Source organism: Mustela putorius, unplaced genomic scaffold (assembly GCF_011764305.1).
Source record: "Mustela putorius furo isolate JIRA1106 unplaced genomic scaffold, ASM1176430v1.1 tig00003972_pilon_pilon_pilon, whole genome shotgun sequence".
Lineage (NCBI taxonomy): Eukaryota > Metazoa > Chordata > Mammalia > Carnivora > Mustelidae > Mustela > Mustela putorius.
In genome coordinates, this window is record NW_025422115.1 from 19,819,427 (window position 1) to 19,846,193 (window position 26,767).

Consider the following 26,767-nt stretch of genomic DNA (forward strand, 5'->3'; position numbering starts at 1 on the left):
CCCGGAGGAGCACGGAGCGGGTCGTCCGGGGTCGCGGCCGAGGAGCCGGCCGGTCACGTGGCACGCCGGTAGTCACGCGGGCGCCGCTCAGCTGACCGGGGGCTCACGTGGCCCCGCCGGCCGGGAGCGGGGAGACCGGCGGGCCATGGCGGGCTCGGGGCTCTGGTTTTCGCTGCTGCTGGCGGCAGTGCTCGCCGGCCGGGCCGCGGCCCTGTGGCCCTGGCCCCAGTACATCCAGACCTCCGAGTCCCACTACGCCATCTTCCCGCACAACTTCCAGTTCCAGTACCACGTCAGCTCGGCTGCGCAACCGGGCTGCTCGGTCCTCGACGAGGCCTTCCAACGCTACCGCGACATCCTCTTCAGCTCCCACTCTTGGCAACCTCCTGAACCCACAAGTGAGTCGGACCTGCCCCACCTCGTTCCTGGCTCCGAGAGAGCCTGCCCGGGGGCACCTCCCCAAACCTCCTGAGACGCCCTTCTTTTGGCTTCTGCCCTACCCTGTCGTCTAGTCTCAACCCTCACCTCCTCCTGCGCCTTTTCTCCAGCTGCCATCTCTGATTCCCCCCGTCTAGCCCCCAGCTCCATTCTTTGCTTCACTGAGCTGACTTCTGGAGCCAGGATTTCTCCGGAATCCTGCCCCCCCCCCACCCCGTCCCCGGGCTCTGTTTCACTGAGAATGCCTACTACAGGACTGCAGTTCAATAAGGATATCAAATTGCTGAATATACTGTGCCAGGAGACATCGAAGGTGATCCCTCTGACCGTGTTCAAGTGTCTGAGGGTCCTAGAATGAGGCCAGAGATTGGCAAGATAAGACATTAGCGATGACTTGACCTGTGCAAAATTACATGAAAGTGCCTGACACATGGCATGTCCAGTAAATGTGAGAGAAATCGGAGAAGATTTTGAGTAGCCACGTAAGGTGGGGTCGTGGATATAACTGGCCAAGACTGAAAGAGTATTCCAGGGAGGAAGAAAGGCTTTTGAGCAGAGCCACCGTGGTTGAGCTCAAAGTGCTTTGAGGGGGTATGTGATGAGGATGGGGCCTGGGGAGTGGGAAGGAATGAGGTTGGGCAGAAGTGTGGGATTGAAGTAAAATCAGGAGTGCTTTGAATATTGGTTTCATCTAAAACAGCAGGGGTGAGCAGTTTTCTTTTCTTTTTTATTTTTTTAAAGGTTTTATTTATTTATTTGACAGAGAGAGAGAGAGAGAATGACAAGTAGGTAGAGAGGCAGGCAGAGAGGGGGTGGGGAGCAGGCTCCCTGCTGAGCAGAGAGCCTGATGCAGGGCTTGATCCCAGGACACTGAGATCATGATCTGAGCCAAAGGCAGAGGCTTAACCCACTGAGCCACCTAGGTGCCCCGGTGAGCAGTTTTCTTTAAGGCAGTTGCTGAAAATTGTGTTTGAGGATTATTTCATAGCAAATTGGTAGGAAAGATCGAGCAACACAAAGGAATAAAGTTCTACTTTCTGGGCTTAAAATTGAGAGGTTTTTTCCCACACTATTTTGGAATCTGGTTCCCTGAATATGATGTATAGGTTGTTGAGGGGGAAGCCGTATTTATTACTGGTCATATGGTAATATCATCTCATACTGTGTTTCAGGTGTGATTAAGTTACTTTCACAAATGTTCTCATTTGATTTATAGAATTAAAGGCATTTCAGGGGCACCTGAGGGGCTCAGTGGGTTAAAGCCTCTACCTTTGGCTCAGGTCATGATCCCAGGGTCCTGGGATTCAGCCCCGAATCGGGCTCTTTGCTCAGCGTCCCCCCGTCCCCCCCCGCCCCCCGCCTACTTGTGATCTCTGTCAAATAAATAAACTCTTTTTTTTTAAAAAAATGCATTTCATTAAACAGATGGTACTTAGAGCATGATAGATAATTTAGGGAAAGAAAAAGAGTCTCAGCATCAGTGTAGTTCTTAACTGGCAAGATCCATTAGGCCAGGGAGGATAAAAGGCCTGCTATTGTGTGTCACAGATCACATATTTCTATGAATCCTTTATGACAAGCAATGCCTTAGACAAGATTGGCACTCAGAATGTGTTTATTTTGGTACAGAAAGGTTAGGGCCTGGCTTGTGCAGAAAGGAAAAAAAGATCTGTCATCTAATTGGTATGTGCCTATTCCAGTGCTGGGTATTCTGGAGGTTACAAAAAAAAAGCACGCTCAAAAGTAAGATGTAGGGCACCTAGATGCAGTTGGTTAAGTGTCTGACTCTTGGTTTTGGCTCAGGTAATGATATCAGGATCCTAAGATCGAGCCCCCCATTGGTCTCCACCTTCAGCGGCAAGTCTGCGTGAGATTCTTTCCCTCTCCATGCCCCTCCCGTTTATGCTCTATCTCTCTTTCTCTCTCTAAAATGAATAAATAGGGGTGCCTGGGTGGCTCAGTGGGTTGGGGCCTCTGCCTTCGGCTCGGGTCATGATCTCAGGTCCTGGGATTGAGCCCCGAATTGGGCTGTCTGCTTGGCGGGCAGCCTGCTTCCTCCTCTCTCTTTGCCTGCCTCTCTGCCTGCTTGCAATCTCTCTCTCTGTCGAATAAATAAATAAAATCTTTTAAATAAATAAATAAATCTTAAAAAAAAAAAGTAGGCTCAAGGTTGAAGTCCAGTTGAAGAAGTATGAAGCAAAAGGACACAACGTGTTATAAGATGCTTAAAAGATAATTAGAATGTTTGTTACTATGGTATAAATTAGGATAAGTCCTACAAATCTAAATTGTCATTACCTCCATTGCTATAGGTCTAGAGTGTAATGAAGAAAATAGAAATGGGGATGATATATGACAATGGTGTCCTAGTAAATTACCTAATGAAAGATTGAGAGACAGATAAAAAACCAAATAAGATGTTGATTTCAACTTGTTACCTTACTACGAATCAGTTTCCTATATTTGAAGGTTCTTAACCCATTAAGAGAGATAATGAAAACTGGTTTGGATCAACATTACCAAAGACACAGAAGTAAGTTCCTTCTCTATCGTTCTTCCTATGTAGCCTTCCCTTTGGAACATTCATCTCCTGGAAGGCTTCCAGATGACTTGAGCTGTAATCCTCTTCCTGCAAAAACAAGGATGAATCCCTGGAGGGAAAAGCAATGTTAGCACACCCCAAACCAGACTGTATTTCTCTATGGGGCTGATTTTAGTAAAGAAAACAACATATGCAATTTAAATCTTAGCTTTGAACAGCTTTCCATCTCCTCCTTCCACATAACTTCTTTGTAGGTTCTGGGCCAATGTTCTTCTTAATATAGCACAACTTCTGGTTTTGATCTGAACCTGGGATTCAGTGGAATCCATAATTCCCTGAAAAACAAACCTTATACTGAGGTGTGATTTGATTCTGAATTCACCTTCAAGGATTAGCTGTAGTCCACAATTGCTGAATGGTCTATGAAGGTGTTTAGTATTTGCTACCTGTCTTTGTCATTGAGAGGTGTTTCTGCCAACTGGAGGGTGTGTGTTGCATGTTGCATGTTGTTAAACCTGTTAAATGGAATTAGTTTAAGCTCTGGATACCTGAGTGAACCTAATTCTCTGTTTTGATTATTGAGCCACTTCTTGTTTATGAATCAAAGATCTGATCACTTGGGATAGCACCTCTCTAATGTTGCCCCAGATACTTTTCTGGGTGCCTGATGGAGTTGATAAAGCCCTAGTTTTTCAGGTAAAATGGATAAATCTGATTTTGCATTTGATTGAATTCTTTGCCTTTCTGAAACTAGTTGATTGAAGCCACAGTGGTTTTTAAAAGCCATAATAGTTTTTATTAAAGTTCACGTCCGTGGGGTGCCTGGGTGACGCAGAGGGTTAAGCCTCTGCCTTCGGCTCGGGTCCTGATCTCAGGGTCTTGGGATCGAGGCACACATCGGGCTCTCTGCTCTGCAGGGAGCCTGCTTCCTCCTCTCTCTCTGCCTGCCTCTCTGCCTACTTGTGATCTCTGTCTGTCAAATAAATAAATAAAATCTTAAAAAAAAAAAAAAAGTTCACGTCCAGTTGTGATAGTCACATGTCCCTATGAGTTGCTTAGGATGCCACTATCCCTGAATAGAATAACTCCTTTTATTTTAGAATGGAAGGAAGATTATTATATGAGTATCTGGCTCCTTCTGTAGCCATCATCAGTATTTGATTTGCTCATTCTCAAACATGAAACAAATGACTGATAAGTGGCACAGTTGATTACACTCTAAATCTCCTAAAATACCTCCTTTGACCATTCTTTCTATTACAATGCCTGGAACATAAGAGATACTTAATTATTTGTTGGATATATTAACTTAAAAGGTCTACTTTGTATAAAAGAAAGTCTCATGATTTTTGTCTATTTCTAAGAGCATCAAAAAGATGACTTGCAGGTTTCATTTAGAAATGATTGCCTTTCAGGCTTCAAATTTGGAATGTTTGTGAATTCCAGAGAAAGGAGGATCACTCTGTGCTGTGGTCCCAGCTCAAACTACTCTTATCTCATTACAAAATTGGAGATGCCTTGGGAGTGAATCTAGGGAATGTAGGAGGGAAACAGAAAAGGTTGGGCAGCTGGCAGAGGAGATGGAGCAATCCTGATTAGTGCTGCACTCTAATTGCATAGTGGCTCTGTCCCCTTAACCTTTTCCATGACAAGGACAGGTTATTCCTGTGAAGACTTTATTGCCACTGAATTTATTGCTTGAAAGCAAAAAGGAAGAAAACCGCTGAGGAAGAATGTTTTGTAGTAGAATTACTTTTTTTGGTGAAAGGGGTGTGTGGGGAATGGAGGGATACATAAGGAGGAGAAATATATGAATTTGGAAGGAGATGGGTTGCATGATAGTTGAATAATTGGGCTCCATTTTGAATCCCAAGGCCTGAACTAGCTTGGCTTCTAATCCTCAACCAGCCTCTTTGCCCACAACCTTATTTTCTCTTTATCGTTAATACTTTCCCAGTAGCCCGGGATAGTACAGAGCCCAAGCAGCTCAACTTGGTCAGGATGTATGTAAGTATCCCGGGCCTGATTTATGAAAAACTCAAGTCTTACTTTCTAGAGCTGTTGTCACTCCCCCTGCCTTGGATATTCTGCTTGAAAACCTAAACAGTAGAGGGCTCTGGGTCTAGAACAAGATTTATTTAGGAGTCAGCCAGAGAATGTTTATTAATCACTTGTTTAACTATGTGCCCTCAGGCTAATTTCCAAGTAGCTGCTGCTTTATTTTTTTTAATCTGTCTCCATTTCAAGCATTTCTGAAGATAACAGGGAGATAGGGATGACTGTCTTTACAATCTTTGAAGAAAGGAAGAAATAGGTGATTTTAAATTAAAGCAATAAAAATGAAGTCTGAGCCACAGAGCTGCCCTTCCTCCCGTCTCCTTCTGTCTCACTTCCTCATTTCCAAACAGAAGAGCCAAGCAAGGCATTGCAGGTTTTTTGCCAGTTGGTACTTGGTTTTTGTTTTTTAGTAGCACATGTGAGCTATTTTTTCTTACAGCTACAAGGTTTTTTGCTGGGGCACACTGTCAATTTCTTAGCCTCTTTGAGGCTTAAACCGAAATCCTTTTCCTGTGGATTACATTTACTGCCCAGCCAATACTACTTTCAGAAATTAAAGAGGTTACTTTAATATTTCTGCATCTTCCTAAATTTCCTCTGCTGTCACTGGAAATAATTGATAAGGAGACAAACAATGTGCATCAACAACAGGGTCAGCCAGTTGGATTAGGAGTTGTCGCCCACCTTTGTGGAGCCATTGGCAAGGAGGACAGTTGAAGAGAGGAGGTTGGATCTGTAGAGGTGATAAAGTTTTAAGTGTGAAGGGTTTTCTGTGATCTTCCTCAAGGTTTATAGATCTATAATGCATCGTAATAGAGAAATGGATTTGCTTTTCTTCTCAAGTCCTGACTATAATGAATAAGACCCATTACTGTGTCACCTTCTCTCTTTCATTTCCTTTGCTTGTTTTAAGCTTTTGTTATTGCTTAAGCTTCCTTAGTGTTGCACTCAGCCCTGATCTCTAGCCGGTAGTGGTGTGCTGTTAATGTCCGCTTCTTGAAGGTGATTGGGCTTGGGTAAGGTGTAGAGCTCTTTCCTGTGGAAATGTATGCTCAGATGCAGGAAGTTTGGTTGCTTATCATCTTGGGTGCCAGTAGCCTCCCCTTCTTTTGCAAACCTTTGGGAGCAAGAAAGATGGCTTACCAGGTACACTGTGTCTTAGTGTAAAAGTTTAACTTTTGTCTTATTTGATCTTGTCCTGGTAGTAACTAGTACTAAGATCCCACATTAGTGGCTTTGGTCTTTAGTCTAGGTCCACAGCCCTAGTCGGAGGCAAATTTAGAGTTCTAAGCTCATGTCCCTTTTATATGTTGGAGTCTCAGCCTATTTGCCATACAGGGTGTCATCACATAGTAGTAGAGCCTTCAGGCTCCTATGTGCAGCTCATGAAAAGCCTTCAGAGAAGCTGTTCCAATGGTGTGGTTATCCCACAAGGCACCCCAACTCTGGGCTCCTCCAGCCAAGTGGCAAAACTGACTTCTTAAGAGAAAGGAAGTAGAAGGTGGAAGAAAACTAGCATTTATTGAGTGTCTGGCACTTGCTGTATATTATGCCCTTTAATCTTTGTTTTTAAAGATTTTATTCATTTATTTGACAGACAGCTTACAAGCAGGAAGCGAGGCAGGCGGCGGTAAGGGGGAAGCAGGCTCCCTGCTTAGCAGAGAGCCCAGCTATGGGGCTCGATCCCAGGACCCTGAGATCATGACCTGAACCGAAGGCAGAGGTTTAACCCACTGAGCCACCCAGGCGTCCCTGTGCCCTTTAATCTTTATAATAGCTCTATGAGGTTGGTGTTATCCCCATCCTTCAGAACTGAGACTCACAAAGGCTGCATAACATGTGCAGGGTTTCACAGCTAGTAGTTGTGGAGTAGAAATTCCAGTCAGATCTGTTTGTCTACAAAGATTTAGCTCTTTTCAACATGCAACCTTAGGGCAATCTACTACTCTTAAATATTTTCATCAAGCATTATACCAATTGATGTTTTGGAAAACTCCTGGCCTTTGGTAGGAGTAAGCCCTGATCACACTTGAGTGTTAATTGCCACAGTTAGTACCTTGTAGCATCTAACTGCTTGATCATTAGCACTCAAGAATGTTTTGATTCTGGCCCCTCATTATCAAATTCCAGTAGTGTTTCTGGCCAACTTCCTTCTTTCCGTCCATCCTCAGTACAAGTAGTATCTATTAGGCAACTATAATTTATCAGTAGCACTTCTCCAAGAATATTAATTGAACTGTCCTTGTCCTTCAGAGGTGGGAATACAGACATACAATAAAGTATCAGTACAGTGATTGTTACTGATAAGTGTTGGTGTGAAGCAGAGGGCACGTTCTGAGAAGGCTTCCATAAAGAGCTGTCCAGTCATATTTCAAAGTAGGAGTTGGTGGAGATGCAGACAGTAATCCATATGGAAAGAACTGCATGTGGGAAAAGCCTTCAGGAAAGAAGCCTTCATGTCATGTATTTAAGAAACTCAGTGCCACTGTGGTTGAAGCACACAGATGTAGGGTGGTTCAGCAGGTTAGCTATATAGTACAGAAGCTTGCGAGAATGAGCTGGAACACCTCCAGGGGACGAGAAGGTCCAAAAGGTGACCATGGGAGGGTGTTAAGGTGTTGTTGGATAACTGCTAAGCTAGAATGTGGGTTAGTTCTTCCTCTTGGGTGTTGAAATCACCTAGGATCAAAGCCAACCTTAGAATGGAGAGGAAGACTGGGGACCAGGATCCAAAGTCTTGAGTAATAAAGACATGACCAGGATATTGTAGAGTGTTGGTGATAAGGCGAGGCTCGAGATTATACAATTAAATGTCATTAGCCACAGAAAAGAGGTGTTTGTTTGTTTGTTTTCACTTGATGGTAGAGGCTAGATATCCTAGAAGCAGCTGAAAAGGAGCTGTCTCTCAGAGCAAGTCATAGGGAAAATAATGTTCCTGGCGAGAGTCAGTTCTCAGTTGAGGAGGAAGTAGAAGAGACTGAGGATGTTGGTAGTTCAATAACAGGATTCCAGAGGCTTGTGGGGGTGGGTGATGTGTAGTCCAGGTGGCTTGGTGGAGTAGGAGAAACAACATTTATAGGCATGGGAGTGTGGGTCCAGAACAGAAATGTGCAGAGGCGTCAGTATACTGGGCAACATGACAAAAGATGATAGCAGTGTGACATGGTAGGTCCTCCTGACTATAAGATTGCCATGAAAATGAGCAAGCTTCATATACATGGGAGAATTTAATATATGGTAAAGGAAACATTTCTAATCAAAAGTGCAAAGTTGCTTAGTCAGTAAATATGTAGGGATGACTGGTTCTCCATTTGGGAGAAAATAGAATTAAATCTATGTCTCATATCAAACACAAAAGTAAATTCTAGGTGGTTTAAAGATCTAAAGATAAAGGCCATGCCATAAAACTATTAGAAGTATATATAAGGAACTGTTTATATGGTCCCAGAGGCATAGGAGGTCTTTCTAAGCAAGCAGATAGAAGAAACCATGAAGGAAAAGATGAACAAATCTGACTACATAAAAGTCAAAGCATGAGAACCATAAGGTTAAAAAAAATAAGGACAAAATGGGGGAATTATTTGCGGTCTTAAAATTGACAGGCTAGGGGCACCTGGGTAGCTCATTTGGTTAAGCATCTGCCTTTGACTCAGGTCCTGATCCCAGGGTCCTGGAATCGAGCCCTGCATCAGGCTTCCTGCTTCAATGGAGAGCCTGCTTCTCCCTCTCCCTCTGCCTGCCACTCTGCCTACTTGTGCTCTCTCTCTGTCAAATTAAAAACAAAAACAAAAACCAGTCAAAATCTAAAAAGAGCTCTGTAAATCAGTAAAAAAAAAAAATCTTTAAAAAGGTGCAAAGAGTATGGCCAGTAAAGGGGTGCCTGGGTGGCTCAGTCGGTTAAGTGCCCGATTCTTGATTTTGGCTCAGATCATGATCTCATGGTCATGAGATTGAGCCCTGAGTTGGGCTCTATGCTGGGAGTTAAGCCTGCTTAAGATTTTCTTTCTCTGTGCTCCTCCTTACCCTGCTGGCTCCCTCTGTCTTTCAAAAACAAAATACATATGTGTGTGGGTGTGTCTGTGTGTGTATACACACACATATACGGCCAGTAAATGTGAAGTGATTTTCAAATTCAGTTATTACATTTAAAGTACGGATCAAAACAATGGTATATTTTTTTTATCAAGCTAGCACAGATGAAAAAGAATTGAGACAGTCTAGTTTTGGAAGGATGTGGAGGAATGGGCTCATGTGTGTTGGTTCAGATATAAATCAGTTTTGTACTTTTGTTCAAATATAACAATGTGGAAGAGTAATTTAGCAGTGTCAAAACCAAAATTTTCCTGTCTTTGTCCTAGCATTTCTACCTCTAGGGTTTTTCCTACAGAAATCTCTCAACCAATGCATATATATATATATATATATATATATACACCACACACACACACACATATATAAAATGGTGACTAGAGCATTGCTTATAATATCAAAAACTTAGAAGCATTCTACAATGTCCACAAAGAGGAGAGAAACTAGGACTTTCCACTTTTTAAAGTATATTTCAAAAATGGAATTCTATTTAGGATTTATAAATAAAGATGTAGATCTATATATAGACATTAAAAGATCTGCAAATCATTTGGTAAGTGGGGAAAAAGTTGCAAACTATTACATATTAGGATCTCATTTTTGCTTTAAATCTCATTTTGCTTTAAAAACAAATCTGTGTATTTAGAAAAAAAAAATTGAAAGACTGTGCAAAATGTTAACTTATCTTTTGGGGATCCAGAATCACTGGGAGGTGCTCTCTCATGGTGGGAAGAAAGGAAGAGAACAGATTAAGTTTCAAAAGTAGGGGGAAATGAGAAAACTTTTAACTTTAGCATTTACAAAGAAAATGGAAGGGAGAACATTCAGGATTCATTCATGGGCTGGATAGATTGTATTTCTGAGTGGATATTAGTAGTGTCTAGAGGGTGAAAAGTCTTGGGACTTGTGGGAGGAGGCACTATGGTCCAGACTGAATTCAGCAGCACTGGGGGGGCCTCCAGGCTCGGGGGCAGCTGGGTTCTCAGACTCCTACTTAACAGGGATAAGAAGTTTTGACAGGAGTGGCCTTGCTTCTTCCCCTAGCCACAACAGTGTACTTTTGCACTGACTGCTTCCCAGGCTTGGAGTATCTTTCCCTATTGGTAGCCTGGCAAACACCCATCTTGGGGTTCAAGGTTCTGCTCAGAGACCCTCTCCAAGGTGAAGCATCCCTTCCTTTCTCCGGGTAGCTATAGTATCCACCCCAGCCCTAATCACACTGCTTTGTAATTATTGTTTGTGTTTGTCTCTCCTACTGGACTATGAGCTCCTCAAGGGCAGGGACTGGACTTGTTTCTGTTTTGAACTGCCCCAGCACCTAGCACAGTTTCAGATGTACAGTAAATGTTAAGTTTATCCTAGCTAGAATGAAGAATGAGTGGTAAATGAATGATGTCTAGGGCTTTCGTTAGACTGAATAAGGGGAGAGAGAGCCTGGATGTGACAGAGATAAAGGTGGGCGGGAGAGGGGAAAAATGTGAGCGTGGAGAATCGACAAGGCCTAGGAGAGTACCGGACACAAAGGGGCAAGGTACACCTGAAAGAGCAGGGAGGTGCCTAGGCTGGGTTGACTTTTCTTGTGTCTACTCCAGAAGCCAAACCAAATGCCACTTTATAACCAAAATGAGGGTTTTCTCCATGTCACTAAAATCCTCTGAATTAAACACATTGATATGATGGAAATATTTTGGTTCAGGGAGGAGCAGTTTGGGTGCAAGGAGAAGCTCTTGTGCACTGAGGTAAAGACATAGTTTCTGGGTCCCCTGATGCAGGAATGAGCGCTCCCTTCCAGGGAGTAGAAACACCCAAATCTTTGGATTAATGGTTCTTCAGAGCAGTGTCTGAAAAGGCACTTTCTGTATGCCTGGGTGTCTTCTTACCATTCCCCATCCTAGTCCCAGGACTTAACAAATACTAGGTTTGGGCGTATAAAAGTTATCTCTCCATTAACTACTTGCCATTTATGCCTAATTATCATGTAGCACAATCATTATGCATACATAGCATTAAATGTGCATTTTTTAATTCTAGCATCATTCATTTTTTCAGCAAACATTTATTGAATGACTACCGTGTGTCAGGCACTGGAAATACAAAGGCCCTGAGATTGGCCCCTGCTGTTGAGGAACTTACAGCCTCGGTGAGGAGATAGACAAATAAACAGCATATATTAAGATAAGTGTTACCAAAAAATGTATGTATACGTTGTTTCATGATCTCGTAGGAAGGTCTCTTAGGAAAGGGTGGGGGAATGATAGAAAAGTCTTATAAAAGGAAGAATCAGAACCGTTTCATAATTAGGTGAGATTTGGAGGCAACGCAAAGTTTGCTTCCCTTGGAGGAAACAATATGTGTAAAGGAAAGTATGGAGAAAACGTGGCATTTTCAGGATTCTGTAAAGAGTTCATTGTGTTACCGTGAGAATTCCTGCTTAGGAGCAGAGAAAAGATCTCATATTAAAAGATCACAGAGAATGGTAGATTGAAATGGGATGTATATGGAGGCAGAGAGAACTGGGAGATTTTTTAGTCATTCAGGTGAGAAATTACGAGAGGATGATTTAAGGCATTGACTCATTGGGGGTGGGAAGGTGGTCAAGATTTTGAGATAACAAGGATTTTGTTATAACTGGACTTATTTGGGTCTTTCTTTTTTAGTGTTGTAATCTCAGTGCTTAACACGGGGCTTGACACATAGTGGACCATTGGTAAATATTATGGGTACATGAATTTTTAATCTACTCAGATGAGAGAAGAAAGAGGTTTCTGGTCTGGATAAATCAATAGATGGTACAGATCAAACAGAGAGAAGATCAGCCAGGAAGAGGAATGAAGAGTTAGTTGAACTTAGTATTTAAGATTTGAAGGGCTTTTAAGCTACCTGAGTGTTGTCCTATGAGCCTAGAATCCCAGAGGAAGAGTTGGCATGGAAAGGTAGATTTGAGAATCATCAATCAACTGTGGGGTAGATGACATCATCCAAGGAGAGTATAAAGGAAGAGAAAAAAAGAAGCCTGAAATCTTCGGAGAACACTAGCATGTAGGGGCTGGTGAAGGAAGGGGAGAATGAGGAAGCATATTCAAGGAGCTTGAAGGAAAACCAAGGGAGAGCCATGTTCCCTAAGCTAAGGGAGTTTAGGGATATCTGATGCTGCCAAGAGGTCCCCTAAGAAGTGAGTGGCCACCAGAATATTACCTCTGGGACAGCAGAGAATTTTGTCTGTTTTGATCACTGCTGTGTCTCCAGCACTTAGAACAGCCTGGCACATAGTAAGCACTCAGTAAATAACTGTTGAATGAATGAATGAAGAATAAAGTGAAAAGGGTCCCTTGAGTTTAATTATAGAACCTCAGGACCTTGGTGAAGGCATCTGCAGATGAGTGGAGGAAAAAGAAGTCATGTTGTAGTGGACTAAGGAGTAGATAGGATGTCAGAAGTGGCTACCAGGAGAGGGCTGAGGTTGGCCAACTCCATGAGCACTTGTGTGCCAGGCACTGACTAAGCCCTTTACGTGTACTGACTCAATCTTCCCAGCAGTCCAGTAAGGTAGGTACTAATCACAATCCCCATTTTTCAGAAGGAAACCACAGCACAGAAGGAAAATCATTTGTCCAGGGCCCCATAGCGGGAAAGTGTTGGAACTAAGATTTGAATCCGGTTTTGTCTGGCTTTGGAGTGCAACACCTAGCTGCTTAGGCTGCATTTCCTCTGGAGTTTCTTTGGGACCAGAAGGCAAGGAAAAGTCTGTTGGAGATGACATGGAGTTGAAACCAGGAAGACTTGCAAATATTTGAATGCTGGTGGGAAAGAATCAGTAGAAAGAAATAATTTGAAGATTTGGGGGGAAATCTGGATCTCTCCTCAGACGAGATCCAGAGGACAGGTGAAAGGAAACCCTTTCCACCAGGATAGGAGGCACAGATAAAGACTAGACATGTGTTGCAGATGTTTCTGTATGGGAGGAGAGGGGAGGTAGAGATGGATGGGAGTGCTCTTCTGATTGTCTGCTGAGAGGAAGGGCGGTGGTGATCGGGTTACAGACTTGAAGAAAGTGGCTCAAACTTGAAGTAACTGGTGCAGAGAAGAAAAGAAAGCAATGGTGGAGACGGAGATGTTCAGGTAGCACCAAGGACCCGGCCAGGATGAGAGACCATGATATTACAGCAGCCCAGTTCTGCTGTCACATGATTTTCTCTCTTCCCTCCAGTAGGATGCAGTAGCCAGAGTCAATGCACAGAAGGCAGACATTACTTGATCCACTGGGTACAGCAGCAGAAGAAAAGAACAGGTTGCTGGGAGTACTGGCTAGACTGTGTTTGAGGGGATGGATCAGCACACGTAGGCCAGCAGGAAGGGAAGTGAAAATAGGAGAGAACTGAGAATAGCAGAGTAATGGAAAGGTCACAGCACTGGCATCTGGAGAAAGTACAACAGCAGGACTGTGGTAGAAAAAGAGTTTCAGGTGTTCCATGTCCAGAGCTGGGCTGTCTTGGAGGCTAAATGATGCAGAAAGGAGAGGGGTGCCAAAGGTAACTAATTTTTTTGTTGTAAACACTTTGTACTGTTTGACTTTTTCCCCCCTTCTTAAATTTAGAAGGTGCAGACTTTTCAGTGAACCAGAGGAGAGGAGCAGGGGTATGTGAAAGCACGGGATGAGGGAGCAGTAGAGTCAGGAAGTCATGGTCATGGACTGAGACCTTGGAGCATACTATCTGTGTGTGGAGTCACAAAGTAGAAACTCTGTGGAGGAGTAGCCAGAATGTGGTCCTACCTTGCCATTGTTTGCTGGGGAGAAAATAAGAGCCCCGAGACTCATTCAGTTTAGCAGCAGCAGAACCCAAACCACCCTTTCCTGATTGCCCAAGTCAGTGCTCTGTTTGCCATGGTTCTTTCTGAGCACTTGAGGTTTCAGAGTTTCCTGTTGTGCCAGCTGGGCTCCTTGTGAGTGTGCCCAAGCTTCCCACACATCAGTCCTTCCCAGTGCAGAGCATGTGGTTGCGTGTAGAGGAAGGTGGCCTGTCCCCAGCCTCTTCCTGCTTGCTTCAGGGTAGCAACTTGGACGTGGAAAACCACAGTGACGATACACTATTTACGTCCTTTTAAATGACCCAGTATCCCTCCTGTTTTGCTAGTTCCCACATTGCCACCTCCCCGAGACCGGCCCCCTCATGGCTCGTTTAAATAGCAGCCATGACTCTCTACCTCCTTTATCAGCCCCAACCCAAAATGAGTCATTGAGAACGCTTCCGGGAGACAGGGATTCTTCACCATAAGATTAGAGGCGGGGGATGGAAAGATGAGCCCTCACTTAGGGCCATTGTTCTAGGGGAAAAAGTCCTTTTGTTTTTATTTTCATCAGATCTTGTAAGGAGTCTACAGCCCTCCCCACAGAAAAGACTCTGGATTTAGAGGATGGAGTGCAGGTGTGTTTTGGAAAATAAAAATACACTAGCAGCAACAACAGAAGTTAGAGGTTTTTTATGTTCCAGGCAGTAGTTGCAGACAGTCACCAGGCTGGCGTTTAGCAGCCTCCAAATGTTATAAGGACAGTGACTGTGGCTGTTGCACAGGGATAGTTGTGATTTTTTCTCAGTTTTGCAGGCTAAGGTCCAGGGAATTCACGCTGAAGCTCAGGACTTTGCTGTCTTTTGGATAGCTGCCTGGCTAGATACACAGATTAGCTCTCCACATTTGATATTGGGGCTCTGTGATATGTGGGATTGGAGTGGGGGCAAGAGATGAGGGCATAGTTTAAGGAGGAATATTCTTTTATAGTTTTCTTTGCTTCTGCCTCTCAGTTAAGTCTTCCTTGGTCTTGGGGGTTTGTAGAGGTGGCCTGTCTGCTTGGGGAGCTTGGGAGAGCCCTACAGATTCTGCTTTGAGGGAAGTCCCTGCCCTGACAGTCCGGTTGTTCTCTGTTGTTGGAGATGGGTTTTCAGGGTATAGAATGGAGTTGTGAGTTGGCCTGGCACAGAGTAGACTCAGATTCTCTTCTCCCTGCAGGATTTAGGAAGGTATTAGTGTGGGATGCAGAGTATTTACAGGGAGGGGAAAGAATATGTTTTGCTCTTGATGATAGAAAAGGGCCCCTTATTGGCTTTCTTCTTGGTGAGCCGGAGAGCTGAGATGCAGCCCTGCAGTAGTGCTTGTGATGTTTGAGCAGGTTTTCTGGAAAAGGCTCAAGGCTTTTGCGCTACTTCTGCCCTAGAGATGGGTAACATTGGGGATCCAGTTTGATTCTGAATTCTCTCTCCCTGCCTTTCTCCAGGCCATCCTATCCCTGACTCTAGTTCCACAGGAAGTCATGGTTGTGGTGCCAGTGTGGGTGCATGTAGTTCCAGAAAAGGATAGAAAGAAGGAGTTCATTGAGGTCAAGCTTGGGGCGGTACAATCAGAACCACACAAAGAGGAACCATTAGGAGGATGGGAAGGGATGGTGCATTAGTATTTTGGCTTTGGTTTTGGCTCTTTGGGCTTTGGGGGGGCATGGTGGGGTGCATCTGAAGAACTATGCTAGATGTTGGCTCATACTGGGTGGCTTTCCACTGTTGGGCAGACGTCTGCCTCAGAGAGAGAACCTGTTTGGGAAGAGGGAAGGAAGCAGGATAGGATGGTGACCATGTACCTTTGCTGGGGCACCAGCTCGGTGATCCCAGGCCTCCTTTGCATAGGAGCTCCTCTGGTCATCTGCTTCATCTGCTTGTATCAGCTCCTGGGCTTTGACAACACTGGAATCCTTTCACTGGGAGCCCTCAAGAACAGTGCTGCTTCAGGCGACAGTCTGCAGTGAGAGGAGAGGTACACACATGGGAATGTAAAACTACTCCCTTCGTCAAAAAAATGAGTTACAAAGACATGTTAAGACTAAACAGCGTGGTTATTCTGACATAATTGACATTCTGGTGTTGTGTAAGCTTCCTGTCAGTATCTTTCCTTTCACCCGGTATTGCAGCTTGCAAGTCAGCAGCTAGTCTGCCCACCACGCTTTGAGTAGAAATGCTGTCAAGCTGCCTCTAGTTTAGGAGCAGTTGTCGAGGTAATGGAATCATGCTGACTGTACCACACTAGAAATACAGAGCCCTGGTTACAAAGAGCTGTTGCCAGGTCATTGACACATGGGTCAGGGCAGGTTCTTGGGCAGAGAGGGGAGCACAACCAAAATGAAAGAGTTGAACAGGTGATGAGGCAGTGCCTGTGCCAAGGGTAAATGCCCTCCCCACGCTTGCCTCTTCCCACACAGCGTGCAAACAGAAGGGCCTAGAGCTAGGGACCTTCCTGTAGGATCTTGGTTTTGCCTATTGCTTCTGGTGGCAGGTCAGCCACACTGAGTTTACCCTGTCCTTCCAGGAAAACAGCATGCACCAGAGAAGAATTCATTGACTATCCTTGTGGTCATTCCTGGATGTAACCAGCTTCCTTCTTTGGAGTCGGTGGAGAACTGTAAGTACCACCCTGTTCCCTGTTGTAGAGAGCAAGCACTTGTCTGGAGCTCTAACTCTACTTGGCCTGGCCTAAGTTCCTGATGCTAGGCCTGCAGCCCTCCAGGACTGTGGAGACTCCAGGTCATCAAGGGCTGAGAACCAAAGATGGTGAATTTTTCATATGCATTCTAACCAGTGTCTGAAGGTGGTGTGGAATGTCACAGTGGCTTTTCATGGAGTCCCACAGAACACTTGCCTTCTGCACTGTGTATAATTTTGTTGCCATTTTAGGAGCTTGTACAATCTGGTGATTTTCTTTAAGAAACCCCACTCTGGGGAGAGAAGGAGTTTTGGGTCCTAAGGTTTTTGGACATAATGACTGAAATAAATTCAGGTCATTAGCCCTATGATGCCTCCCGTCCTCCAGCAGTATCTAGGAACTTCTCAGTCTCCAAAGTGAACGTACAAGTCTTGGCCTCCTCCTCACATTCTTGGATGAGGTACCTGAATGAAGCCTGGAGACAAAGGGAAAGGAGGGTGATTACGAGGCTTTGGGAACACCGTAACCTGGATACACCCTCCAAGCATCCCTGTCTGACGCCTCATACTTTCAGCTAAGGGCTGGTGGGAACTCGTGTTTCAGGAGGGGTGGACTAACCACGGGGCAAGTGGTACTTTTCTTCTCTAGCCTGACCCTCCTTGTGTATTATCTTCTAAGGCCTATAGAGCCTCTGGGAGACCACCCTCCCACTGTGGCCCAAGGCCTAGCTGGCCTGCAGCTACTCTGCTCTGGGGATGTTTCCTCTTTGACCTTACTCTTGTTTTTTAATACAAGGATTTACACAGGACATGGGATCTGTAATCTGAGAGTAGAAGTCCTTAACCAATGGAGTCATTTCTGTCATTTCAGACACCCTGACCATAAATGATGATCATTGTTTCCTCCTCTCTGAGACCGTCTGGGGAGCTCTCCGAGGTAACATAGGGGCTGAAGTGGGAAGGCTGACCTCAGTGGGTTGGGAAGATAAGATTGAGGGTCCAGCACATACTGGAGGCTTTCTTTATGGAGACCGTTTGGAGTGTTTCACCATCTACCTGAAGGGAGTGTTCTCCTTACAGCTCTCTCTAGAAGTTGACAGGTGTCAGCCCATGCGATAGTGGCAGCAGCTGTCCTGGGCAGGTGCTCTGGGCAAGCCATGAAAGACCCTGCAGGCTGATGCCCAGTGTGCCAGCAGGGAACAGGCTGCTTGGGGCTCTGCCACAAACACTGCCCGTGAAGCTCTCATTAAACACATGTAATTGGAAAGTTTCTTCAAAAAGGAAAACTTGATCACAAGGAAAAGATAAATGTCAAAAAAAAAAAAAAAGAAGTAAATCATATAAGATACGTAGAACCGTAATATTCCAGGAGAAAATTGGGACTTTACTAGCTAACACATGATGGGCCTCTGCTCTTTCTCTTGGTTTACTGAAAAGGTATTTGGTCCTTAGATATAGATGTAGCCAAATACTTCTACTGCTTTTGCAAAGCCCCTGCTGGTGAATGAGGAGGGAAATTCTCACAGAATTTAAACCTTGTTTTGGTTCGTCTTTGTTCCCTTACCCCTTCTCTTCTCCTCTCCTGTGTTTTGGAGAAACTGGGAGCTGACTACCCTCTCTACTGTCTTATACCTTTTGTGCAGGTGCTGTGATTAGGCAGGTTGGGGCAGGGGGAAATCCGGAACTCCAGAATTCTGGGTGTCAGAATCAGAGTTGAAAGAAGCCAAAACAATATAAGAGCAGTCTGCCTTGAAGTAGGTGCCAAGTGACCCCTAAGACCTCAGATTCTTTCATGCTGAATTTTTGGGACTCTGGAAATCCTTCTTCTGGGTTGTCAGAAGAGGGGCTCCAGCTGTCGAGAACATATAACACTCTGCACTCAGCATGCCTGCCTTTGCCAGAATCTAGGAGTTTGTGTCCAGGGGACTGGGGCAGTCCTTCTGGGGCAGCTGCTTCCTGTCTTATCTCAGCTCCCTATAGCTAGTTCCCTTCTCAAGAGGAAAGGTAGATGGTTCTTTGTCTTCTAGGTCCAGCTGTGAACCCAGGCTCCTTAGAAACTTAAGCTTGATTACTTTTTCACAGTTCAGTCTGGGATAATAGAAGGGGCAGAAGATTGAGGACCCCTTTGTCTCGGCTCCTTTAGCTCTTGATCTGTATTAATTTGGAAAGCCTGAACCCATGTGAGCTGGCTTGTTCCTGCATCTGTACTCATAAGCAGACATCTTGGCCTCTCTTAAGACTCTTGTCAGTTCAAGGCTTAGGAAATATGGATAAGAGGTATGTGGATTTTGAGGGTTAGTGTGTTCCTAGGAGAGGCACTAAAGCCCCTTACACTGCCACCTCCCAAAATCAAATGCAGAGTAAAAACAGATGCTGGCTTTCTAGTATCCCCTTTGCATCTGTGTTGAGACTCATCAAGCCCATACTATATATCCACTTTTACCATATGCCCAAGCATCCTCCTCTGTCACGTTGGGATCCTTCCAGATGGGTGCATCCTTTTCCCATATTCTTAAGTCTTTACTTTGCCTCTCTACTTCCCCATAGGTCTGGAGACTTTTAGCCAGCTTGTTTGGAGATCTCCTGAGGGCACGGTGAGTGGGAGCCCCCCGAAAGGGTTCCTTTTTATATCTCTGGGGATTTGCTCCAAATGTTGAGTCCTGGAAATAACTTACTTTGTCTTAGAGTCCTGGAGGCTCAAGATGGCCCCAACAAGAATTAGAAGGAGACATGAGTGGAAACCAGTTTGGTAGATTCGGTCTCTTTGGAATCACTGTAATTTAGTTCTCTTGAGTCATTATTTTAATAATGACCTTGAGACCACACTGCTTTAAAGAAAATAAACAGATTAACAGTGAAAATCCAGAATGTGTAGGCTGAGTGGTATGTGGGATGGCTATACCTGGCTAGCATGGGACCGTTACCCTCTGATAGGTGCCTGTTTGCGGTCGCTGAGGTTAATATATGGGGCATTTGGGAGATAGTTGCTATGCAGAACAGTCATAGAGTGACTTTTGAAGGATCAGGGGACTTTTCCTTTTTCCCCTCTATCCCCATGGTGAGTTCCCTTCAAATCCTGATATGTTCAATGTTTGGTCCACACAGTTCTTTATCAACAAAACCGAGATTGAAGACTTTCCCCGCTTCCCTCACCGGGGCTTGTTGTTGGATACGTCTCGCCATTACCTGCCACTGACTAGCATCCTGGACACACTGGTACCCAGGCCTTAAGGCCATCTTTGCCCTTAGTGTTCTGGGGTGATGGGGCAAGGGGCAGACCAGTTGCCATATTCCTAAAGAGTTGCAAAGGAAATGTATGTAACTTTAAGAGTTCCTAGGGAAAATGGAAAAGACCCACTCTAAGACAAAAAATAGAAAAAAAAGGAGTGATTTAAATCTATCCCACTGGCTACCCTGGACCAATGTCCAGGTTATCTCCAGGAATGCGGAAGCTAGTTTGGGGAATTCGCTTCTTTGATCGAGCCAAGCTTATTTTAGTTTAGTTATGGACAAGGGCATAGGAAAGAGATGTTCAGAAGCCATAGCTCAGGATGTTCCTAACTATCTTAAGTTTGATGGGCAATCTTATCCTACAGTTGCTGATCCAACTCACGTGTCCACCTTTTCCCTTGTTCCTCTGGTGGAACCAAAGGAGGAGACACATCCATCAGTCTTGGCTTCTGAGATTTCTGGGTTATGGGGCTACTAAATTCACCAGTCGACTTCACAGTTTGGATAAATTTTAGTCAGACAACCCAGAACAAAAGGCAGGAAGACATACTAGTCTTCAGGACATGGTGGTGCTTTTGGAAAACCACGGTACCACATAGTTGCAGCTGTCCTCTCAGTGTGGCTAAAACTCATCTCAAAAAGAGGAGGTAATGCCTCTGTCCAGTATCTTCGGATATGCTCTGGGAGAATAAGAAATGTGCTAGGTCTTCCCTCTATAGCCAGGCGTTCTCTGAAGGGAAGATTTGATAGACCCTGTAAGCATTTATCAGGAAGCCGGTGCAGATTGAGGCTGTTGGGGTACGTGGAGCAGCCTGCCAGTCTGCCTGCCATCCCAAGTTTGAGGCTGAAACCAGAGAAGCTGTGATGGGTTCACAGTGTGTGCTGTGATCTACAGGACGTCATGGCGTACAATAAATTGAACGTGTTCCACTGGCATCTGGTCGATGACTCTTCTTTCCCATATGACAGCTTCACTTTTCCAGAGATCACCAGAAAGGTATGTCTCGATTTCTCTAAGAACAAATTTGTGGGTCGATGTCTGAGCCTGGCTGTGGCCCTGCCGGCAAGGACACTGGCTCTCATCCTCACAGCCAGTTGGAGGGACACACTGACTTAGGGGAAGGGCACCGGATTTGGAACGGGAGACCTAAGTTTGAGTCCAAACTTTGCCATTAATTTAGTCTGACAGATAATCTCTCCTGGTCTCATTTTGTCTTTGTTTATATTCTGCTACCTGCCTACCTTGTTGTCTCACTGGCATTATGAAAGGAATAGATGTGCTGGCTTACTGGAAACTATGATAAAGATCCTTGGAGATAGTCCCTGATACCAAGAGCTGAGGGTAGATTTCCTGATACGCAGGGAGTCGTGGAGGCATTCTGAGTATCTTCTCTGCTAGTCTTCAGGAAATGACATTGGGTGTCTTGTGCCTTTCAGGGGTCCTACAATCCTGCCACCCATATCTACACAGCACAGGATGTGAAGGAGGTGATTGAATATGCACGCCTTCGGGGTATCCGTGTGTTGGCAGAGTTTGACACCCCTGGCCACACTCAGTCCTGGGGACCAGGTAAGAATAAAGTTAGATAGAGTCTGCTGATCTTCCTCATTGGGGCTTCAGGGCTTCGACTCATGGATGCGGTATGACCCAGCCTTGGTCCCTGGAAGAATGTTTTCCATCAACTCCTTCCACTGGGAATTTAGATAGGCAGAACTTACTTTGGACAAAGGAGGCCACTGCTTAGTATTAAGCTACAGGCACATTCTTCTCAGATGGTCTTGCCTTAATGATGTTCTTGCACACTGTGCCCTAGAGTGGAAGAAAGGTCTTGCCATTTGGCTGGATCAGGCAGTCTCTCTCTAAAGGCAGTGTGAGGAGAGCAGCCTTTGGGAACAAAGGTGACCCCCTGCTGGAAGCAGGTGGCAAGGGAAAGGGTATGTGTGTGTTGATAGCTGTCTGGCGATAACCCAGTCCCTGTACCTGATTGTGGATATATTTTTCTTTCTTTGACTATGTCTAAAAGCTCATGATCACCAGCATTTTTGAGTACCAGATGGTCCCCATCTATGTACATGTAATGTTTATGAACATGATTATCTTACTTTGTGCAACTTAATGTCTTTAAGTATATGACTGTGTGGGGGTCTCTGTATTTGTGACACTTGTGTGGGATTGATTCTCTGTTGGCTTAGGTGTCCCTGGATTACTGACTCCTTGCTACTCTGGTTCTCATCCCTCTGGCACCTTTGGACCAGTGAATCCCATTCTCAACAGTACCTATGAATTCATGAGCACATTTTTCTTGGAGGTCAGCTCTGTCTTCCCGGATTTTTATCTTCACCTTGGAGGAGATGAGGTTGATTTCACCTGCTGGTATGATCCCTTTGATCTTCCCATCCCTGCCTGATGAACTGCTCACTCAGAATAGAGGCTAGCTTCCAAGAGGCTACCTGTCTTATGTGCTCCTCAGGGGCTAACCTCTGAGAACAATCTGTCTTAGTCCAGATGGCCCAGGTCTTGGGCCTTTCCTCTTTCCACCTACATAGAGGCCCTCCTGGATTTTGGCAAGGCTGTGAATGTGAAACTGTTCCTTTCTCCTGTCATATCCTTGATAGACTTATGGAAGAACCAGGTTTGGGACCAAAATTGTCTTGGGAAAGTCCTGGAAGAAAGAAAAATAATCCCCACCTTTGTAAAAGAGTCTGGTTGAAAAGTCCAGACACAGATGAATTTGAGACTAACATATGAAAGTGTCCAGTCAATGAGGGTCCAAACCCACATATCTGCTTTGCTCAGAAGAGGTTGATGGGCTTCTCTAAGAAGTGCACACTAGAGCTGAATCTGGGGAAACAGGCTTTTCTGAGAAGTGGAGAGGGGGAAACATTTCAGGAAGAAACGTGAGCAAAATGTAAACGTTCTTGGGGGAGGGAGCCACAGCAGGAAACAGCAATACCTATATCCAGCTGAAATAAAGAATACATGAGAGCAGAAGAGCTGAATATGCCTGAGTTGGGCGTTAAACAGGGAAGCCAGAATCCAGTGTGCCAGAGCCTTAGAGCCAAATACAGTAGACCAGACAGGTTCATATATCTTCTTGTTGAGAGTTTAAACTGAAAGCTCTTGGGGTCCAGACTCATGCTTTCTCAGCCTGTGTCAGTGGCCCCATTCACATGGCTTTGTTCCCCCACACCTGCCATATTTGGGGCCTCTGAGATCTGAAGTTGAATGGTTTTTCAAGTGAAAAAAGAAATCATGGGAGGCCAGGTGACTAATCCCTAAGCTTTGGGCTTTGAGGATGTCGAAAGAATTAATCTTCATTTTCTCTTGGGATTCAGGAAGTCCAACCCGGATATCCAGGCCTTTATGAAGAAGCAAGGCTTTGGTAATGACTTCAAGCAGCTGGAGTCCTTCTACATCCAGACGTGAGGAAGGAAAGAGGGTGGGCAAGGTTTCTTGGGGTTACCTCCTATGCAGTCCTCCCTTTCCATACCAGGCCCAGGCCCTGCTTTACTGGGCCCTTGAAGGGGTATTTTGTCCTATCTTTTAAGCTTTGGAGTAGTCAGTTCCCAACTGGGAAAGATACTGCTCGATCACGAATGAGCCCCTAGGCAGCCTCCACCCCCAGAGCATTGGCACCAACAGCCTAGAACCTATTTGAGCTGAGCAGACCCTTTCTTTACTCTCCAGGCTGCTGAACATCGTCTCTGCCTATGGCAAGGGCTATGTGGTGTGGCAGGAGGTGTTTGATAATAATGTAAAGGTGAGCCAGGGGCAGAGAGAGAAGGAGCCACCTGCAGTGCTTCCCTCTGGTCTCTGAGCCCTTCTCTGCCTCTGCACAGACTGGTCCTCCCTGGGTTTGCATTAGGCTTTAATATTCAGAGCACTGGGGGGCCATCTCTCCTTTCCCCTCCAGAAAGGTCACAGAGGTCTAAGCACTGGGAGAGTGTCAGAACATCTGTCTCTCTTCCATCACCACAAGCTATTCAAGAGTTATTTCTGCTGCCTGCTACTCAGGATTCCTGAGACTGGCATGCTGGGTTGATCTTTCTCTCTGACCATAGACTCGGGGTCCTCCAGGTTTGGGAGCAGGGCTACTTTCTCCTTCATCGTTGATCAGTTAGGTCCCAGTCTCTTGCCAAATGCAGGGGCTCTGCAGGAACTTTGTCTCATCCTCAGAAACATCTGGAGATTCTTGGACAGGGAACCTCTTGATGAGTCTCCTGTGCTACTACTTGTCTCCCTTAGCTCACAGCCAGTATTACTGTCTCAGTCCCGACAGGAAGGCTGCAGAAGGACTGGGGGTGGAGGCAGCAGGGAGGACTCCTAGGGCCTACAGGGTCCCCTGCACTGGGTTAGAAACCTAGGGGTTAGGAGTCACAGAGAAATACTTAGCTGCTTGAGAGCACAGTGGGCACATATCCCTTGGCCTGGGTTGTTTGCATAGCATATGGGCCAGAAATCTTCTCAGCCATGTGCTATTAATTTTGTGACAGGTTCGGCCAGATACAGTCATTCAGGTATGGCGAGAAGAGACACCAGTACATTATATGAAGGAGATGGAGCTCATCACCAAAGCTGGCTTCCGCGCCCTGCTCTCTGCCCCCTGGTACCTGAATCACATAACTTATGGCCCGGACTGGAGTGAGATCTACATGGTGGACCCCTTGGAATTTAAAGGTGAAAGCAGGGAGCTCTCCTGGCTGACCAGAGGAGGCTGGGCTGGTGCACAGAGTGGGAGACAGGAGGGTCTGGGCTCGACCTTTCAGGTTAGTTGAGCTATGACCTATCTGAAGAGAGGGCTACTTTAGGAAAGTGTTTGAGGGGCAACCCTAGGGTTACCCCCCACCCCACCAGCAGCCTGTTGTTCCTTGTTTTCCCTTAGGTAGCCCTCAGCAAAAGGCTCTAGTGATTGGCGGAGAGGCCTGTATGTGGGGAGAGTATGTGGACAGCACAAATCTGGCCCCCAGACTCTGGTAAGGGTTTCCTGAGGACATGGGTGGTTGGGCTTGTGGGCACGGGTTCTCCCTGAGAGACTCACTCTTGTCCAGTCACCCGCAGACAAGTCCTTCCTCCCCAGCCTGAGAGAGAAGGAGCTGTAATTTTGAGAACACCTGCTGCTGCTGTCAGTAACAGTTCACGATGTGTTTACAACTTACTCTGGTTCCATATCTTTGGGAGAGGAGGAGAGTGGGACCGTGAGGCCCATCTTAATGAAGATGGAGCTGGTCCCTAGAAGTCGCTAGGAGCCCCCCGGCCAGGTTGTCACTCTGAATAACCTTGGCCCCGAGTCCAGGGTGCCTGAATAAGAAGCAGCAGCCTGTGAGTGTCCGGCTTCTTTGAAGAAAGCCAACCTGCGGCGTGACCCTTCCCACTAGGCCCAGAGGAGGGGCTGTTGCCGAGAGGCTGTGGAGCAATGAGTTGGTGACTAGCCTGGACTTCGCCTTTAAACGTTTGACGCGATTCCGCTGTGAGCTACTAAGGTAAGCAAGTAGGCCGTGTTGGGGCCTTCCCACAGTGGGTGGGCAGATGGGAGACCTACAGGGAAAAGAATAGCTAGTGCTTACAGAGGTTTACTTGGTGGCAGTTACTGCCCTTTATAGGCATTATTTTTTTGAATCTTAACCATAACTCTGGAAGGTAGGCAGTTTTACCCTCCCTTTAGAGATAGGCAGCTGAGGCACAGAGAAGTTAATGTAAAGCCCCAAGTCACTCAAAACCAGAATTTGATCCAAGCCAACTTCAGAGTCTCTGCTCTTAGCCATGGCCATGCCTTTATGGGCTCTGATGACAGCTGTGCTGCTGTTTGGGATGGACCTGTCTCAGATGGTCATTTCCCTGATGTATTCATTGACTAAGTCTTGAGGACCTGAAGGACTCAGCCTGGTACAGGGCTGAGAGCCAGCCATGGCAAGGTCTAGGCCTCAACTGTGTGTGATTCCCTGGGCAACTTTGAGCTAGTTCTTTACCATTTCTAAGTACATAGCTCATTTGAATAATAGGCCATGCCCGGGGATCCGCTATAGAGATTGGTCACATCCCGGAACTTGGGAGGCTAAACAGGATTTCATGGCCACACCTGTGCATGAACAGGACAGCACAGTGGTCCCCCACCACCACTGCATTTGTAGCATTTGAGCCATTAAAGTGGGGTTCAGGGAGCCAAGAGCACTAGGCACCCCTTAGGCATCAGCTCTTTTCTAAAGGAACTGCATTACTTGGGACTCAAGTACAAAGACAGGCAGGATAGAAATAGGTGTCCCCACCGCAAATTCCTGGATGTCCGTGTATCAGAATCACCTGTTCAGAATGCAGATTCTTGCCAACATGTGAGCCCAGGCCAAGTAGGAATCTCTGGAAATAAGATCCCTGAGTAATTCTTGTATACAGGGGCAGTTCGAGGTGTGCTGAAATAGGGGAAGGGGAGACTGTTGGTTGTGGTAGAGATGTTGTAGGGCCTTGGACTGACCCCATCTGAGTGGCTCATCACACCCTGTTTCTTCATGTCCTCTTGCAGGCGAGGTGTCCAAGCCCAGCCCCTCAATGTAGGCTACTGTGAACAGGAGTTTGAACAGACCTGAGCAAGCAGCCTGAGGCACTGAGGAGGGTGCTGGCCCTGGGAGAGTGGGAGTGGGGCCAGGCTTCCACTGCATCCCGGCCGGGGGACGGAGCCCCTTGCCCACGTGCCCCTGTGCATGGAGAGAAGGGGGCCAGTGTTGGCACTAGCATCTAATAAAGAGTGATGTGGCATTTTCCATAATGAACATGGATTGCTTGTGTAAGAGAAATGTGACTGGCCCTGGGGTAGGGAGCTGCCTGCACTGTCCTTCTGCTCCCGAGAGCAATAGGGTGCAGCCGCCCAGCCAGGCTGCTCACAGGCTGGGCAGCCAGTGTCTGCCCCTGGGGGAATCTTGTCAGTTGACTGCTGGGAATGAAACCCTGCGCAGCCTC

General features: G+C 45.9%; 1 protein-coding gene across 1 annotated transcript; it reads left to right on the top strand.

Moving 5' to 3' along the window:
• The first annotated feature begins 91 nt into the window (after positions 1-91).
• HEXA (hexosaminidase subunit alpha) lies at positions 92-26,571 on the top strand. The gene is made up of 14 exons (XM_004758359.3): positions 92-398; positions 16,475-16,567; positions 17,459-17,524; positions 19,135-19,181; positions 19,693-19,803; positions 20,714-20,815; positions 21,256-21,388; positions 22,012-22,192; positions 23,155-23,241; positions 23,507-23,579; positions 24,313-24,496; positions 24,702-24,792; positions 25,195-25,299; positions 26,334-26,571. Exons 1-14 carry the CDS (start codon positions 146-148, stop codon positions 26,395-26,397), a joined length of 1,590 nt encoding a protein of 529 aa, XP_004758416.2. The 5' UTR covers positions 92-145; the 3' UTR covers positions 26,398-26,571.
• The last annotated feature ends 196 nt before the right edge of the window (positions 26,572-26,767 follow it).

Bases quoted from the DNA above. Each gene is read 5' to 3' on its own strand.
- HEXA (XM_004758359.3), top strand. From the start codon at position 146: ATGGCGGGCTCGGGGCTCTGGTTTTCGCTGCTGCTGGCGGCAGTGCTC. The intron at 22,193-23,154 runs GTATGATCCCTT...CTTGGGATTCAG, and splicing joins GAGGTTGATTTCACCTGCTG to GAAGTCCAACCCGGATATCC. The intron at 23,580-24,312 runs GTGAGCCAGGGG...ATTTTGTGACAG, and splicing joins TGTTTGATAATAATGTAAAG to GTTCGGCCAGATACAGTCAT.